The sequence below is a fragment of the Quercus lobata genome, chromosome 5 (genome assembly GCF_001633185.2).
Source record: "Quercus lobata isolate SW786 chromosome 5, ValleyOak3.0 Primary Assembly, whole genome shotgun sequence".
Lineage (NCBI taxonomy): Eukaryota > Viridiplantae > Streptophyta > Magnoliopsida > Fagales > Fagaceae > Quercus > Quercus lobata.
This window is the reverse complement of record NC_044908.1, coordinates 63,451,789-63,466,475: the sequence shown is the minus strand read 5'-3', so window position 1 is coordinate 63,466,475 and position 14,687 is coordinate 63,451,789. Positions and strand designations below refer to the sequence as shown.

The following is a 14,687-nucleotide window of genomic DNA, read 5'->3' as shown; positions in this document are numbered from 1 at the left end:
CCGTATGCGCCTGAAAGTAATGAGGGAGCTTACGGGTCGCATGCACTATCGCCAGAATTGCCTTTTCCAAAGGAAGGTACCGTACCTCGGCTTCGTGCAATGATTTGCTCACATAGTAAACCGGCCGCTGCACCCCATTGTCATCCCGTATCAGCACCAAGCTCACAGCATGGGGAGCTACGGCAATATACGCAAACAGCACCTCATCTGCCTCAGGGCTGGACATGATGGGTGGTCGAGACAGGTAGTCCTTAAGCTGCTGGAAAGCCTGAGCGCAATCCTCCGACCATTCAAACCCTTTCCATTTGTTTATCAGGAGGTAAAAAGGCCGACATCGATCCGCCGATCGTGATATGAACCGGTTTAGTGCCGCAATCATGCCAGTGAGCTTCTGCACTTCTTTCGGATTCCGAGGAACCTGTAGGCTGTTAATGGCTTTGATCTGGTCGGGACTTACTTCTATTCCCTGTGAGTGACCATGTACCCTAAGAATTTCCCAGACCCGACCCCAAATGAGCATTTGGAAGCATTCAGCCGCAACCGGTGCTTCCTTAAGATAGCGAAGATCGCTCCGAGGTCACTCACGTGCTCGGAAACCCTTTTGCTCTTCACAACCATGTCGTCTATATAAATCTCAATGATCTTGCCCAGCTGTGGCTCGAACATCCGAGTCATCATCCTTTGATATGTTGAGCCTGCGTTCTTCAGTCCAAACGGCATTACCTTATAATGAAAGTTCCCGATGGGCGTCATGAAAGCCGTTTTTTCTTGGTCGTCAGGCGCAAGGGGTATCTGATGATAGCCTTGAAAGGCGTCCAGGAAGCTCATTCGAGGGTGGCCCACGGTTGCATCCACCAATCGGTCGATTCGGGGTAGGGGGAATGGGTCTTTCGGGCATGCCTTGTTCAGGTCCGTGAAGTCCACACAGACCCTCCACTTCCCTGTCTTCTTTCTTACCACCACTGTGTTTGCCAACCATTCGGGGTAAAAGACCTCTTTGATAGCCCCTGCCCTTTTTAATTTCGCCACCTCGTCCCTTACGGCACTGGCGTGTTCCTTCGAAGGACGTCGAGGCGGCTGTTTCTTTGGAGTTGAAGAGGGGTTGACGTTCAGGTGGTGACAAATAAAGCTGGGATCAACTCCCGGGGCGTCGTATGCGTCCCACGCGAACACGTCGACATTCTCTCTGAGAAATCCGACCAACTCCTCTTTTTCCTGGGAAGGTAATTCAGAGCCGACCTGAAAGAACTTCTCAGGGTCGTCATTGACAGCAATCCTATCCAGACCTTCGCACCTTATCTCCTCGACCAGCCCCTCGCCTTGGCTCGCCGAGGGAGTTAGTTGCTATAAGCTCTCCGGGACCGAGGACTTGATTAGGGGCTGATGTAAAACGGCGGCCACCATACACTTCCTAGCCACGGCTTGATCTCCTCGGAGCTCTTCTACTTGTCCTCGGGAGGGGTATTTCACTTTTTGGTGAAGTGTGGAGGTCACGGCCTCCAGGGCATGGATCCACGGCCTTGCCATTATCGCAGTGTAAGGCGAATAAGCGTCAACCACAATAAAATTTACCTCCACTATCTCCGCTCCAGTCTGTACGGGCAGTCGGATCTGTCCTTTTGGCGTGACCATCCTTCCCTCAAAACTGAGAAGAGGGGAGTCATAAGCGGCCAAATCTTCTGGCTTCAGGTTCAGCCCCTTGTATAGGTCGGGGTACATTATCTCTACCGCACTTCCCGAATCCACCATCACCCTCTTCACGTCGAAGCCCCCGATCCTCAGCGTGACCACCAAGGCATCATCGTGGGGTTGAATAGTTCCTCTCTTATCTTCGTCCGAGAAACCCAGTACCAGAGAGCTTCCCTTTCTTGACCTTTTGGGCTCTCCTTGCCTACCCTCAGGGGGGAACCGATCAACAACTAACACCCTGGGAGTGGGCGGCCCCGTCCTTCCTGGTGCAGCAAGGATGACATGTATCGTCCCGGTGGGGGGTCCCAAGGATACGTCCTTTCGGGGCTCTTGTGTTGTTCGGCCGGGATGGCCACTTGACGGGTGCAGTAGGTGACGTAGCTTTCCTTCTCGGACCAACTGATCTAGGTGATTCCATAGATTCCTGCAGTCCTCAGTAGTATGCCCATGATCCTGATGATAGTGGCAGTACAGGTTCTGGTTACGCCTGGAAGAGTCTCCGGCCATCTTTCCTGGCCACCTGAAGTAGGGCTCATTCCGTACTTTCTCCAACACTTGTTGTACTGGCTCCCTAAATACGGCATTCACTGCCTGCGGGTTGCTCTGGCCCGCCTGTCGCGAAAAATCTCTCCTCGGCTAACCAGGATTGTGCCGTTCCGACCTGAAGTCGTTTGCTTTGGGGGGGATAACTTTATCCTTACCCCTCCCTTGCAGTTGATCTTCCTCCACTCTTTTGTACTTGTTAATCCTATCCCTCAGCTGATCGATGTTGGCAACCGGTTTACCAGTGAGGGATTTCCTCAAGCCATGGTCGGTGGGGAGCCCGCTCTTGAACGTGCTGATAGCGACCGCATCATGGTTGTCATCCAGGTCGTTGTACACCTCCCAGTATCTGTCCGAGTATGCTTTCAGAGTCTCTCCCTCGTGCATGGACAAGGACAGTAGCGAACCGAGGGGCCTGGGGACTCTGGTGCTGGTGATGAAGCGGGTGCAGAAATCCCGAGTGAGCTGCTTGTATGAGCTTACGGAATTTGCCTTTAGGCCATTAAACCACCTCATCGCCATTGATCCCAGGCTGGATGGGAAGATTTTACACATCAGGGCCTCATCTTTCGAGTAGATCGCCATCTTTTGGTTAAACTGGCTCACATGCTCTACCGGGTCTGTTCGACCGCTATAGATGGTGAACGTCGGCTGGTTGAACCGTCGAGGCAGCTTAGCCTCTTCAATTCTATACGTGAAGGGGGATCTCGAGACCTGGTCCAACGCCTTCTTCATGGCATCGTTTCCCGAGCCCCTGCTGGATGTGCTCTCATACTTCCGCACGTGGCGCGGTTCCTTTACGTAGGAAAAAGTTTCACTTGGGGGGGTCCTTGACCTCCGTCGGTAACTCACATCCTCCGCATTAGAGGACCCGTCTGAGTCTGAAGGAGATCGTTTTCGCTGGGTTCGTCGCAACTTTCTCTTCAGATCATCTATCTCTCTTTGCATGTCCTGGTGACTCTTTCGCCTCTGGGAAGCGTGGCTTCTTATCTGAGTGTGACTCTGGCTTGTCCGGATAGTTTGCACACTTCCCTCACGATCTCCCCTGTGGCCTGGGTTGACGGGGTTATTCTGCCTCTGGGACTCGACGAGTTGTGTCCGTTGGGAGTCGGCCTGGTGAGGATTCCCCTGGTGCGGATTTAGTTCTGCCATGCTTGACCGTTGTGCCTGCTGATGCCCTAGTTCTTCCCACAGACGGCGCCAATTGTAGTTGCACGATTTTCTTGGCCCAAATTCTAATGATCAGGCTTTGACCCAAGACGCAACCCACAATGAATGTTCGTAGAGAATGGGTGAAAGAACTTGGCTTCAGTGAGCCTGTTCGGTCGAATGCATGGATAAGGCGGTTGCAGAAGATAAAAGACACGGGGAGGATTTCTCAAGTCTCCTTCTATTCCTTTTCTCTTTAGGTCTTCATACAGTTTTTTCCGTCCCCTGCTTTGGGGGGACTGCATTACATTATATAGCTCTCCTTCTTTCATCTCAACCTTACACTTGTTGATCATCTAAGCATTCACTTGAGCGCCTGTCCCATCAGCCGCCCTCACCACTCCCTTTGTGAGTTGCAGAGGCCAAGGCGGTACTGTTCAGGGGTCTTTTCCTCATTAATGCGGCCATGAGGTTGGTTGGGGCGCAATTAATGTGGTGGTAGCTTTTCGAGGGATATTTTGGATTTTATTCATTTTATATGTCTGGAGGGTGAACTGAATTGGCTGGGGATGGCTCTTGGTCTGGGCTTCGTGATGTCCGAGGAGGAGTTACTCCTCGGACAGGCTTCCTGGGCGTTGCTGGGATTGAGTAACGCTTCATGTGTGGCCTCTCCTTGGAAAGGACGCTCCTCGGATGGGCCTGGATTTGGAGTGGCCCATTATTTTTGGGCCGGGCCCCACAGAAAGTTTAGGTCAATGACATTCATGATAAGCGTTTGGAAAAAGGGGAAAAGCTTGGGATTCAAGAAGCAATTTTGACTTCGAAGTCAAAAATCCATATTCATCCCAAAATTTCTTTCTCTTGCATTGTTGTTTTGGTTTTGAGCAATCAACACATTTGTATATTTAGTGTTCCTCTTGATGATAGTACGGTTGTTCAATCTGGAATACCCGATTACATAATGTGCAAATGATTGTAACTGGTCCTGGGATGTTTAAAGACCAGGAACAAGTTCAGTACTGCATTAGTTAATTTCATTGAGTTTCTGCTTCATTATCATAATGACAAAGGCCCAGTAGATTTTGGGGAGAAATGTATCTTGTTTCTCTATTGGATTTGCAAGTTCTTAGTCTATCCGATATCTAAGAGAACTATCAAATAATACATTCCAAAATTTAACAAAACGCATATTTAATAAATATGTCCCTTTATTTTTTTTAAAGACTCATTTTAATGAAAAATATTAACAATCCCTTTTAGAAATTGATGCAAATATTACAACAAGAGTTGAAGTTATACTCACATAATTTATTTTTACATGTAAAATCACACAATTAAAGTATCAGCTTGCATTTAATTAATTTGACAAACATTTGTTTTTTTTTAGACAAACATATTTTTATACACAAACATTTATTAGACATAAATACATGGCAAATTTGTGTGTGTGCAATGGTATTTTCGAATTAAAATATATGGCAATTTTGTAACAATGGGAGAATTATTGGACTCTGCTAATGTTGTCCTCCAATATAGTGAATAATGTCTCCCCAAGTTGCGATAGCAAACCGTTTCTCGCTATTTGATGAAAACTAGAAGGTGCATCAGTGTATTTCCTGTGATATTAAACAATCATAGCCCACTTACAGCTTTTTCAATTCCCGAGAAAATGTTTCTAAAAATAGAAAGCTTAATGTGTGTCCTTAGGGCACACATTAACCGGACCCATATATATATATATATATATAGGTGTTGAAGCAATATATTTATTATTGTTGCGCTTCTATTAAGCCAAATTAATGGCCAGTAGGTTTTAATTAGTTTAATTGGTAAAGTTTCTGATAGTTGAATAAGAGATCTGTGGTTCAATTCCTGCTTATATAAAAAACAAATTAGTGTCTTAATTTGATGATAAAGAGCACAATCATCAGAAGTGGGCCCTATAGATTGAAACTCTATATAAAAAAAGCAAACAGCGGCCACATCATCCAACTATTTCCAACCAATTTTTTTACTCTTCTTCTTCTGATCAATGTTGTACTTTACTGTTACATTGCCTCCCACATTTCTCCCTCCCCTTTTACCTTTTCATCTCTCCATTACTCTCAACCTTAATGTCACTCTTCCTTTATCCCTTCATCTTCCATTTATTTTAGCTCTTCTTATCTCCATCATCTTACTTTCGCTATACACTTCTTAGTCATTCTATACATATTTTCCTCCACAAAAAAAAAAAAAAAAAAAAAAAAAAAAAAAAGAGGTTATTACTACTCTCTCTTTCTCACGTTTTTTTTTTTTTTTTCTTTTCTTTTCTTGGTGGATTTTTTTTTTTAATTTATGAATTTCTACTTTAGGTTGATGAATTTTTGTGTTATTTAGAACTCTACTTTGAATTGCAATTTGGTTGTGTGTTTTTAAGTTGTTGTCTTTTATTCAATTATTAAATGTTATCTTATTGCATTATAAAAATAGTGTATAAGAATAATATATTTTATTTTATTACATAGAACTTGGATAATTTATTTTTTATGAGTCATGACTATTATCATTTATTTTGATTTTTTTTTCTTCTCATCTTATTTTTTATAAATTTGCTATTTCCTCTCACATTCTCTCTCAAAAAAGGTAATTACTCTCTCTCTCTCTCTCTCTCTCTCCACATAAATAGTATTTTTCTCCAACTAATTTTATAAATGGTCCTCAACCTTTGACCTCTATTTCAAAATCTTTCATAGGACAAAATTTAGCTACAAATTTTGTTGTAACTATCATCAATCAAATATTTAAATTTCAAGTTTTTGTAGTTATATTATATGCATAAAAGAATAAGTTTATTGATTGGTATGGAATTTAACATGCATTAAGAATATAAAAGTCAAAATTTCAAAATATGTTTATGTTAATATTTTTGGTGGGAGTTGTAGTAAAATATGTATATGTTAATTTCAAAATGTGTATATGCTAATATTTCTTTCTTGTCCTCTCCTCCCCCCCCCCCAAAAAAAAAAAATCCGGTTGCCAAAGAACCTAAAAGCAAAATGATCAACCCAACCCATTCCTATTTCTGGCCTTTAGTCCATGTGGAATATCTCGCTAATTACTATTGCCTTTATTTTGTGGAAAATGAAACCCATCATCAATTCATTTAATAATTTAAGAGCATATACACTTAGATTATTAGGCTAGAGTAGGGAAAAAAAAAAAAAAAAAAAAATTTAAGAGCATGGTAAACCTTCTACCTCGGAATATTGGTTTGAAATCTTTGATTTTAAACTCAAAATTCAACTTGGTAAAGGTAAAAGACCAAAGCAATGGAGGGTTTTACAAATAGTGCAACGAAAGGAAAAATTAAAAAAATGTAGCTGTAAGTTGTATTAATAATTTCCAATTACAACCAGTATACACCAAACCAAAAAAATACTTAAATTACACATCCATACAGTCTATAGATAATATAACATCAAGTTTCAAATTTAAAGATCACATACTTTTTCAATTCAATAGCATAGAAACACTCAATGTCTGCATATATATGATGATCAAATCAAACATTGGCAGAGTTGTCAGCTGCTGGAGCTGGTGGCTTGAAATGGTTTTGTGGGGGTGAGGGGTAAGAAAAAGCTGCATCAGTTCCTGGTGGTGGAGTGGGTATACCATAAATCTGAGCATTGGTCTTCACATCCTGTCTTCCTTTAGCTCTTCCCAGAAAGTAACAACCAAAACCAAGTAGTATGCAGAAGAGAATGAAAGGCAGTGAAATCACCACTACCATACCCATCTTTAATTTGCTTCTTTAATCAACTTCTTCAATGTAGTTTGAGAGAGAGAGAGAGAGAGAGAAGAGAGCACTAATGTTGAGGTTTGTTGAGGAAGAAGAGAGTAGCGGAGAGAGTAAAATAGAGAGGGGATTGATTCTTCCCAGAAGAGCATTCCAGAGATATTAATAAAAAAAATGCTATTCCAACGGTAAGCTTAACGTTCAAGTTTTTCTAACGGTCAATTTTTTGTGGGGCCAATTGATAAGGTTAGGACAAACTGGCTTTATTGTCCCCCACGTGAAAAGAGTCGTAGGAAAGGAGTTCGAATATGCTTAGAGTATGCTTCTCATTAACGCATTTAATAACCCTTTTTTTTTTTTTTTTTTAAGATCAAGCATTTAATAACTTTACATTTACAACTATTTCCATAAAATATTTTAAGCGGTACATTGTAAAGAAAAATAATATATTTTTACCAGCAAATTTCAGGTGATAAATTGTTGTTAACTATAACTGGTAACATTGTTTCATTTTTAATGGTTAATAATAAAATAATATTAATATCTATTACATGAGAAAATATGTTATACACTCATTGTATAAGAACTATGTGAAACTGATATGTGGGTCCAACAAGTATATATACAATCTCCAAAAATAAGGAAAACTATGACCTCAAGTCATGCTTCAGAATTCAAAACCATGACTTGAAGTCATAGTTTCTCTTGTTTTTGAAAAGTGTGTACACTGTGTATTAAGATATGTGTACTAGACATTTACAATAAAGAATATGTCAATTCAAAATCTTTTGAAATATTATTATGTGACTATAGTTAGCTTAATTAGTAAAGTCTCCCACCAAATGAAAAACAAGGATTGATCCTCTATTTGATATCAACATTATCAGGTCGATCATTTTAATATAAAAAGGGAAAAAATTGTTGCACAATTTGCTCTAAAACTATAACCTCAAGTCACGCGGAGTTTAACGCACTCAAAAAAATAACTAAAGTCATGATTTTAGACTTTTAGTTATTCTTTTTACTGTGTGTGGGAAGAGCATGTGTATAGTAGACATTGCTCTTCTAAAAACTAGTCTTTTCAACCCAAATGGCACGTTTCAAATTGGTATCAATTGGCACACATTAAGCCATCCATTTTTAGAAACATTTTCTCGAAATTTGAAAAAGTTATCAATATATTTTCAATTCCCAAGAAATTTTTTTTCAAAAATGAAAATTATTGTGTGCCCTTAGGGCACACATAAGCAAAATCCTTATTATTATTATTATTATTTTACTTTGAATAAATGCTACTAAACGAGCACTTAATTTAAAGAGATTTGGCCTATTTGTCAGCCATATCGCACAGTCCCATCGAGTGAGAACAAAGTATTGTAAGCATGATGTAGTCCTTCATCTGATATTGGTTGGAGGGTCTAATCCACTTTATTCATACAAGGCTAATTTTGTTTTGCCTATGTGCATAGTTCACCAATTCTGTGATTTCTCATATTTCTGCAGCATTTATGCTCCGTATGCCATTTCAAAATAAATACTGAGAAGTAGACTGGAAACGTCAAAACAAAGTTGTGATAGTAAAAAAAATCTGCGGTCAAGCTTATAATTTAATACCAATATTATGCAGCTATAACTTCCCAACGAAGAAAAGTTTCATTGTTGATCGAAAAGCATGATACAATGCAAGACAAATATCACAGTATGTACACATATGACATATGACACAGAAAATGAAAGCCAGTCAAGCATAAAGAGTTTGAACCACCTCTAGAATTGCAAAGGCAGTATTACTGACTGTAACAAAGACAAATATTTTCACCTTCCATCTCCAACAATGCCATCAAACATGGAATCAGTGACATTTACAGGAGACGGCATTGGATCACCGAGTTGGCCAAGATCAGTATTATTCGCAGGTTGCTTTCTATCTTCTTCACTCAAAAAGTTGTTCGTTATATCTTTAAAATCCCAATCAGTTAAATAACCCGGCTTTGATGTAACAAGGCCTACCTCAATATCTCCTACAAGCATGGCCACAACACAGGACATTGGTGTGGCCGCATGTTTGGTGATGCTAGCATGCACAACAAAGACACTGCTATGACTCGAGCAGCTTCACTTTCATCAAATTCTGTTAATCTGGAATCTACCAGCCTTAAACTCTGGTTATTTTCATGTAGAGTCCATGCCTGGCAATGATATATTGATTCATGACAGGGAGAACAAATAAGAATTTATTTTCAACAACATTAAATTAAGAAATGTAAAAAGTGAACAAATTTTATTTCCCATACCCATTCAAGGAGATAAACTTTTTCATTACCCAAGCTATTGTCTGAGTTTGGTCTCCCACTGAGGATCTCCAAAGCAACGACACCAAAACCAAAAACCCCAGCCCTCTCAGTCAGGTGCCAATGCATTGCATATGTCAGTGCCAAATAGCCTCAACAAGATTTAGAATTAAAATAAAAGTTTTATTTAAAACCATCAGGGTATCTTATCAGGCTTAATTACCAAAGGTGACTGGATTATCAGTTGTGAGACGAGAAACAAAACCAATAGCATTCTCAGTTTGTAATAACCTTATTCATTTTTCTAATGAATCTAATGATTATTGATTGATTAATAGATACTTATATAAAGGTCTATCTTTTACATTGCATTATGCACCTTGATACGATACTGATAGGGCAAAAAAAAAAAAAAAAATGTATTGACCCCTTGCAAATTAATTAATTACCCAAGTTAATTAATTAAATTCAATTACATGCAATGACATGGTAGAACAAACAAATTACCAACTAAACTAAATACAACAGAAATTAAATTTAATACGGTAATTTGTTTACGAATAGGGAAAACCATCAAGGCAAAAACCCCACTGAGTGATTTTAAGGTCACCACTCTCAAGAATTCACTAATCAATAATCAAGTGATTACAAGTAAAAAGAATCTTACCAACTACCCTTGGCCTATCTCAAATTACCAACCTACAGTTGAATATTTACTCCAATACCCAATTGGATTTGATCTTGCAGTGACACTCTTTCCGTTTAATGCACGAATCCCAGTACGTGACTAACCAATGATGCACGGCTCCTAGTACGTGACTAACTCCAGCAACTTCAAGAAAGTTGTTGGTTGCAAAGTTCTTCACCTCATGCATAATGAAGATCAAGAAGCTTCTTGGTTACAAAACACTTTAGCGTAAAAATGCAGTAATTTCTTTCAGAGAGAATAAGGCACTAGGTCACTCAATGCATGTACGACGACCATTAAAATAATCCTTATATATGTTTAGGGTTATGAGAAAAGAAACTCTACACAAATATACAAGAATCTGCATGCAATCAGATCTGAAAATTCTGATTTCATAATTCTCGAGAGAAACAGCTTGTGTTGAGTTTCTGCTGAGCTTCAACATTAATTTTTGATAGAAAGGATTCTATCGAGACTTCTGTCAAGATTTAGTGAACAGCTCTCTTTTCATTTATTTCTTGGTCAGATCTTCATGGCTTTAACACTTGACTTGAACTCCATCTTAGATCTACCCAATTACAAGTAAAGTGCATTTTGTTAAAGGATTAGCCAATTACATAAAATATATCCTTAACAGATACAAAACAGGCGATTAAAGACAGAATGGCTTTGAGAAAGTGGATAAGGAGTTTACATGGTCCCTGCAACTTGGGTGCTTATGTGGGTTTTAGTGTCATCATAAAACTTTGCCAATCCAAAATTTGACATTTTGGGGCAAAGTTCTCCATCAATCAAAATATTGCTAGCCTTCACATCTCAATGTACCAACCTTGGCCTTGATTCTTCATGGAGATAAGCAAGTCCTCTTACAGTTCCCTAGCAAACATTGAAGCGAGTATGCCAATCAAGACATAACTTACTTTTTCTTGCAATAGTAGTGGTTCCTATACAATTAGATTTAAGAGTTATCAATCAAATGCCATATAATTTAGGAGTTATTTGAGTGCAATAATCCAAAGTTTCCATATGGATATTGTCAGAGACTATTAAATTTTGGAAAATTTTGACTAAATCTTTGGGTTAAATATAAAGAGAGCGGGTGGGGGTGGGGGGACATTAACCCCCGCCCGCGGCCCATTGCCATGTAGGGTGGATAAAACCCGCACTATTAAGGGCAGCTACTTGTGGGGGAGAGATTAAATTGTGATCCCCACTTATAATAGTTTTAGAAACTTTTTGCTTTAACCTAATGAGTTTTGAACAATCACACAATGCTCCTGATACGCTTCTCCACTTCAATCACCTTGCTCTTATACTATGATCAACATCATCTTCAAGCTCTCCACCTTTATAAATTGTTTGATCTAAAGCACTAATTCTTTGGTATCTCTTGATCCTCTAGTCTTACAACTCCTAACCTTTATTGTTACCAAACTAACATTCTATGTATTTACATTAAACTACTTAGCCTAAAGGCTTTATATTCTAAAACATCTCTCTAAATTTCTAATATGCTAAAACTATATCATATGCAAAAGCATAAATCAAGGGACTTCATTTTGTTCATCCACAGCCAACATTCCTAACACTCACCACATAATCTCTTTAGGTAACCTATAATGTGATTTCTCTAGGTCAACAAAAACCAAATGAAGATTTTTAGAGACTACTTGATATTTTTCCATTAGACATCTAAGTAAGAAAATAGCTTCCATAGTAAACCGACCTGGCATAAAGCCAAATTAATTCTTTGATATTTTTGTTTCATGTCTTAATTAGGGCTAGAAACATCTTTGTTATACCCTAAAAGGGCTAGTCTAATTACAATTGAAGCTCATAATTGTTGCTTATAAAACCCAAATCAACCTAGTATACACCCTATGTGGGACCCAACACACACCTTTGTAATTCATATCAATTTAGGGATCACCTCATCCCCCATTTAAACCCTAATGCCCTCATCAAGGCCCACTTTGTGGGGGTAAATATCTCCAAGCTCACACAGGGTTGGCTCTAATACCATTTATAATGGCCCAAAGAAAAGCTCTAGCCACATCAGCGCTATATTTCCAAAGAACTAGTCTAGGCACAATAGAGACTCCTTGTAGTTGTTTATAAAGCCCATAACAAACCTAGAATATGCCCAATGTGGGTTTCAAGCTCTCAGCACACACCTACTCAACTAATTCAACACACTCTTAGCACAAACCCACTCTTGCCCATTTCTAGGTTCATATGAGTGTCGATGTAGCATGATACTTACATGAAATGCCAAATCTAAACCTTGTCCACATTTCGCTGCATTCAGGCCTGATGCAGTATGTCACTAGTAAAGGCCCCCTAATTTGTCTCTGTAATGAATCCATTCATTACATGCTATCTACCTATCACAACCCTCCCTTTTTCGGGCTCAGAGCTAGTTGTGAACAAAATATATCACACTAACAAAGACACATACGAATTTATTGACAATGACAATAAAAAAAAAAAAAAAAATTCTCCTTATAGAATTACTGCTTATAAAATCTCATATGCAATTATGTTGCTCTGACGTGAAGAAATCAATGACAGAAAAAGGGGAAGGGGGGGGGGGGGGGGGGCTCTTGCAATATTGAATGAAATATGCTTCAAGTTGCTTTTTCTTTGTCTTCAACAACAAAATGATAATATTATAATTAAATTTCTAATAATTGAATGAAGTCTAATTTTATGGGAAGCATGGAAGGTGTGGTATGAGTATAAAGTATGTTCATACCAAATAGTGCCTGATCAAGGCTTCCTTTTTCAAGATATTCATAAACTAGAAGGCGCCTATGTCCCTCAATGCAGCATCCATATAATTCACAAGATTGCGATGTTGCACAGCAGATATGATATAGATTTTAGTACCAAATTGACTCTTCCCTTGTTGAGATGCTACCGATAATTGCTTCACAGTGACAATCCTCCCATCAGATAGTGTGCCCTGTGAAGTTACAAAAATCAGTGACATGAAAAGTGAAATTCAGGGTTTTTGAGTTCAACAATGGGAATGTTAGCATGTTCCTTTAACGTTGCACTACTTTATTATTTTAATTAACTCTGATAAAATACCATTGCAAAACTTTATTACTGACTATAGCTAAAATAAGTAAGATAGCTAATTACAGACAATCCTAATGAAATTCAAGATAAAACCGTGGCCTCTTTTTTAAGCCTTTGGAATCATTAATATTTGTTTTTAAAAGTAATTACTTTCTTAGAAGTATAATTCAGGTTTTTTAGTACCATTTAGGTAATGATTTCACTAACATGGTCTTTTCATGAAATGTAATGTCAAGTAATTATCCAACATTACATGCGATAACGTACTTTACCTTGAAAATAGGTCCATATCCCCCCTCCCCTAAATTATTTGAAGGGTTGAAGTCGTTAATCGCACTTCCCAGCTCAATATAAATGAAAGTGTTAGTTTCCTCGCCCTTCAGTTCTCTCTAGAAAAACTTGGACGGTGGAATCTACCTCTTGCCTTTAAGCAAGTCATCCTTTCCCGATCTAGTGGAAGTAGTTTCCTTTCTAGAAAATCGGTGTCTTACTATCTTGTCTTTTGTTCATCTATACCCATAGCACTTAATCTGGTGAGTTCATGAAAGATCTATCAAGGTGTTGGGAAAACTTAGCACTAACAGAGAAAGAGGGTCTGAAGTTTAGTTTGCCCGAGTCAGAAGTAGCTGAAGGATTTGTTGTTGCAGCTAAGTTCTTCACAAAGAGGAAAATCAATTTAGAAGCGGTGGCAAGAATGCTTAGGTCGTTTTGGAAAGCAGAGCGGGGTTTTGAAATTAGGGATTTGGGGGAAAATAAAGCTCTATTCATTTTCAACGATGAAATAGACATGGATAGAGTGTTGATGCTCAGTCCATGGACATTTGACAAGTACCTAGTAGCTCTACACAAGCTAGAAACTGATGAACAGGTGAAGACAGTGAATTTCAACAAGGCAAGTTTTTGGGTGCAGATCCACGACCTCCCTCCTAGGAGAATGACAAAGGATGTTGGTGTATCTATAGGAAAAACATTGGGAGAGGTTGAGGATGTGGATATGGGAGAAGGGAAGGCTCTGGGAAGATGTATTAGATTCAGGGTCAAATTAGATCTTTCTCAGCCGCTGTGTCATGGAAGATTGGTGAGTTTTGGGAGCCAAGAATCCCTTTGGGTTAATTTCATGTATGAAAGGTTGCCCATTTTTTGTTATTGGTGTGGCAAACTGAATCATGATGACAAGGATTATGTTTTTGGATCAATAGTAAAGGAAGCCTGAGAAAAGAGGATCAGCAGTATGGTGTATGGTTGAGAGCAAGCACAAAAAAGCCCTAGAGAGTGCAGGTGGTCCCAGCGATTAAGTAGGACCAAGGTGATACAAAGAGGCCTCCAAGTAGACCAGAAAGTAAAGACAAATGGGGTAAGTCATAAGAGATGATGGAGATTAGCCGAGTGGTTGCAAGTCCGCCGGAGAAGCGGACCATGGTGGAAGGCGATAAGGACAAGCTGGCGGTGGAGACAGATGAAATTC

At 39.3% G+C, this 14,687-nt stretch overlaps 2 protein-coding genes across 2 annotated transcripts; one reads left to right on the top strand and one right to left on the bottom strand.

The window, feature by feature from the left end:
- Window positions 1–6,802: 6,802 nt before the first annotated feature.
- LOC115992495 lies at window positions 6,803–7,297 on the bottom strand. The gene has a single exon (XM_031116699.1). The coding sequence runs from the start codon at window positions 7,157–7,159 to the stop codon at window positions 6,926–6,928; it is 234 nt and encodes a 77-aa protein (XP_030972559.1). The 5' UTR covers window positions 7,160–7,297; the 3' UTR covers window positions 6,803–6,925.
- A 6,466-nt stretch (window positions 7,298–13,763) lies between these two features.
- LOC115990923 (uncharacterized protein At4g02000-like) lies at window positions 13,764–14,435 on the top strand. The gene has a single exon (XM_031114691.1). The coding sequence runs from the start codon at window positions 13,764–13,766 to the stop codon at window positions 14,433–14,435; it is 672 nt and encodes a 223-aa protein (XP_030970551.1).
- The last annotated feature ends 252 nt before the right edge of the window (window positions 14,436–14,687 follow it).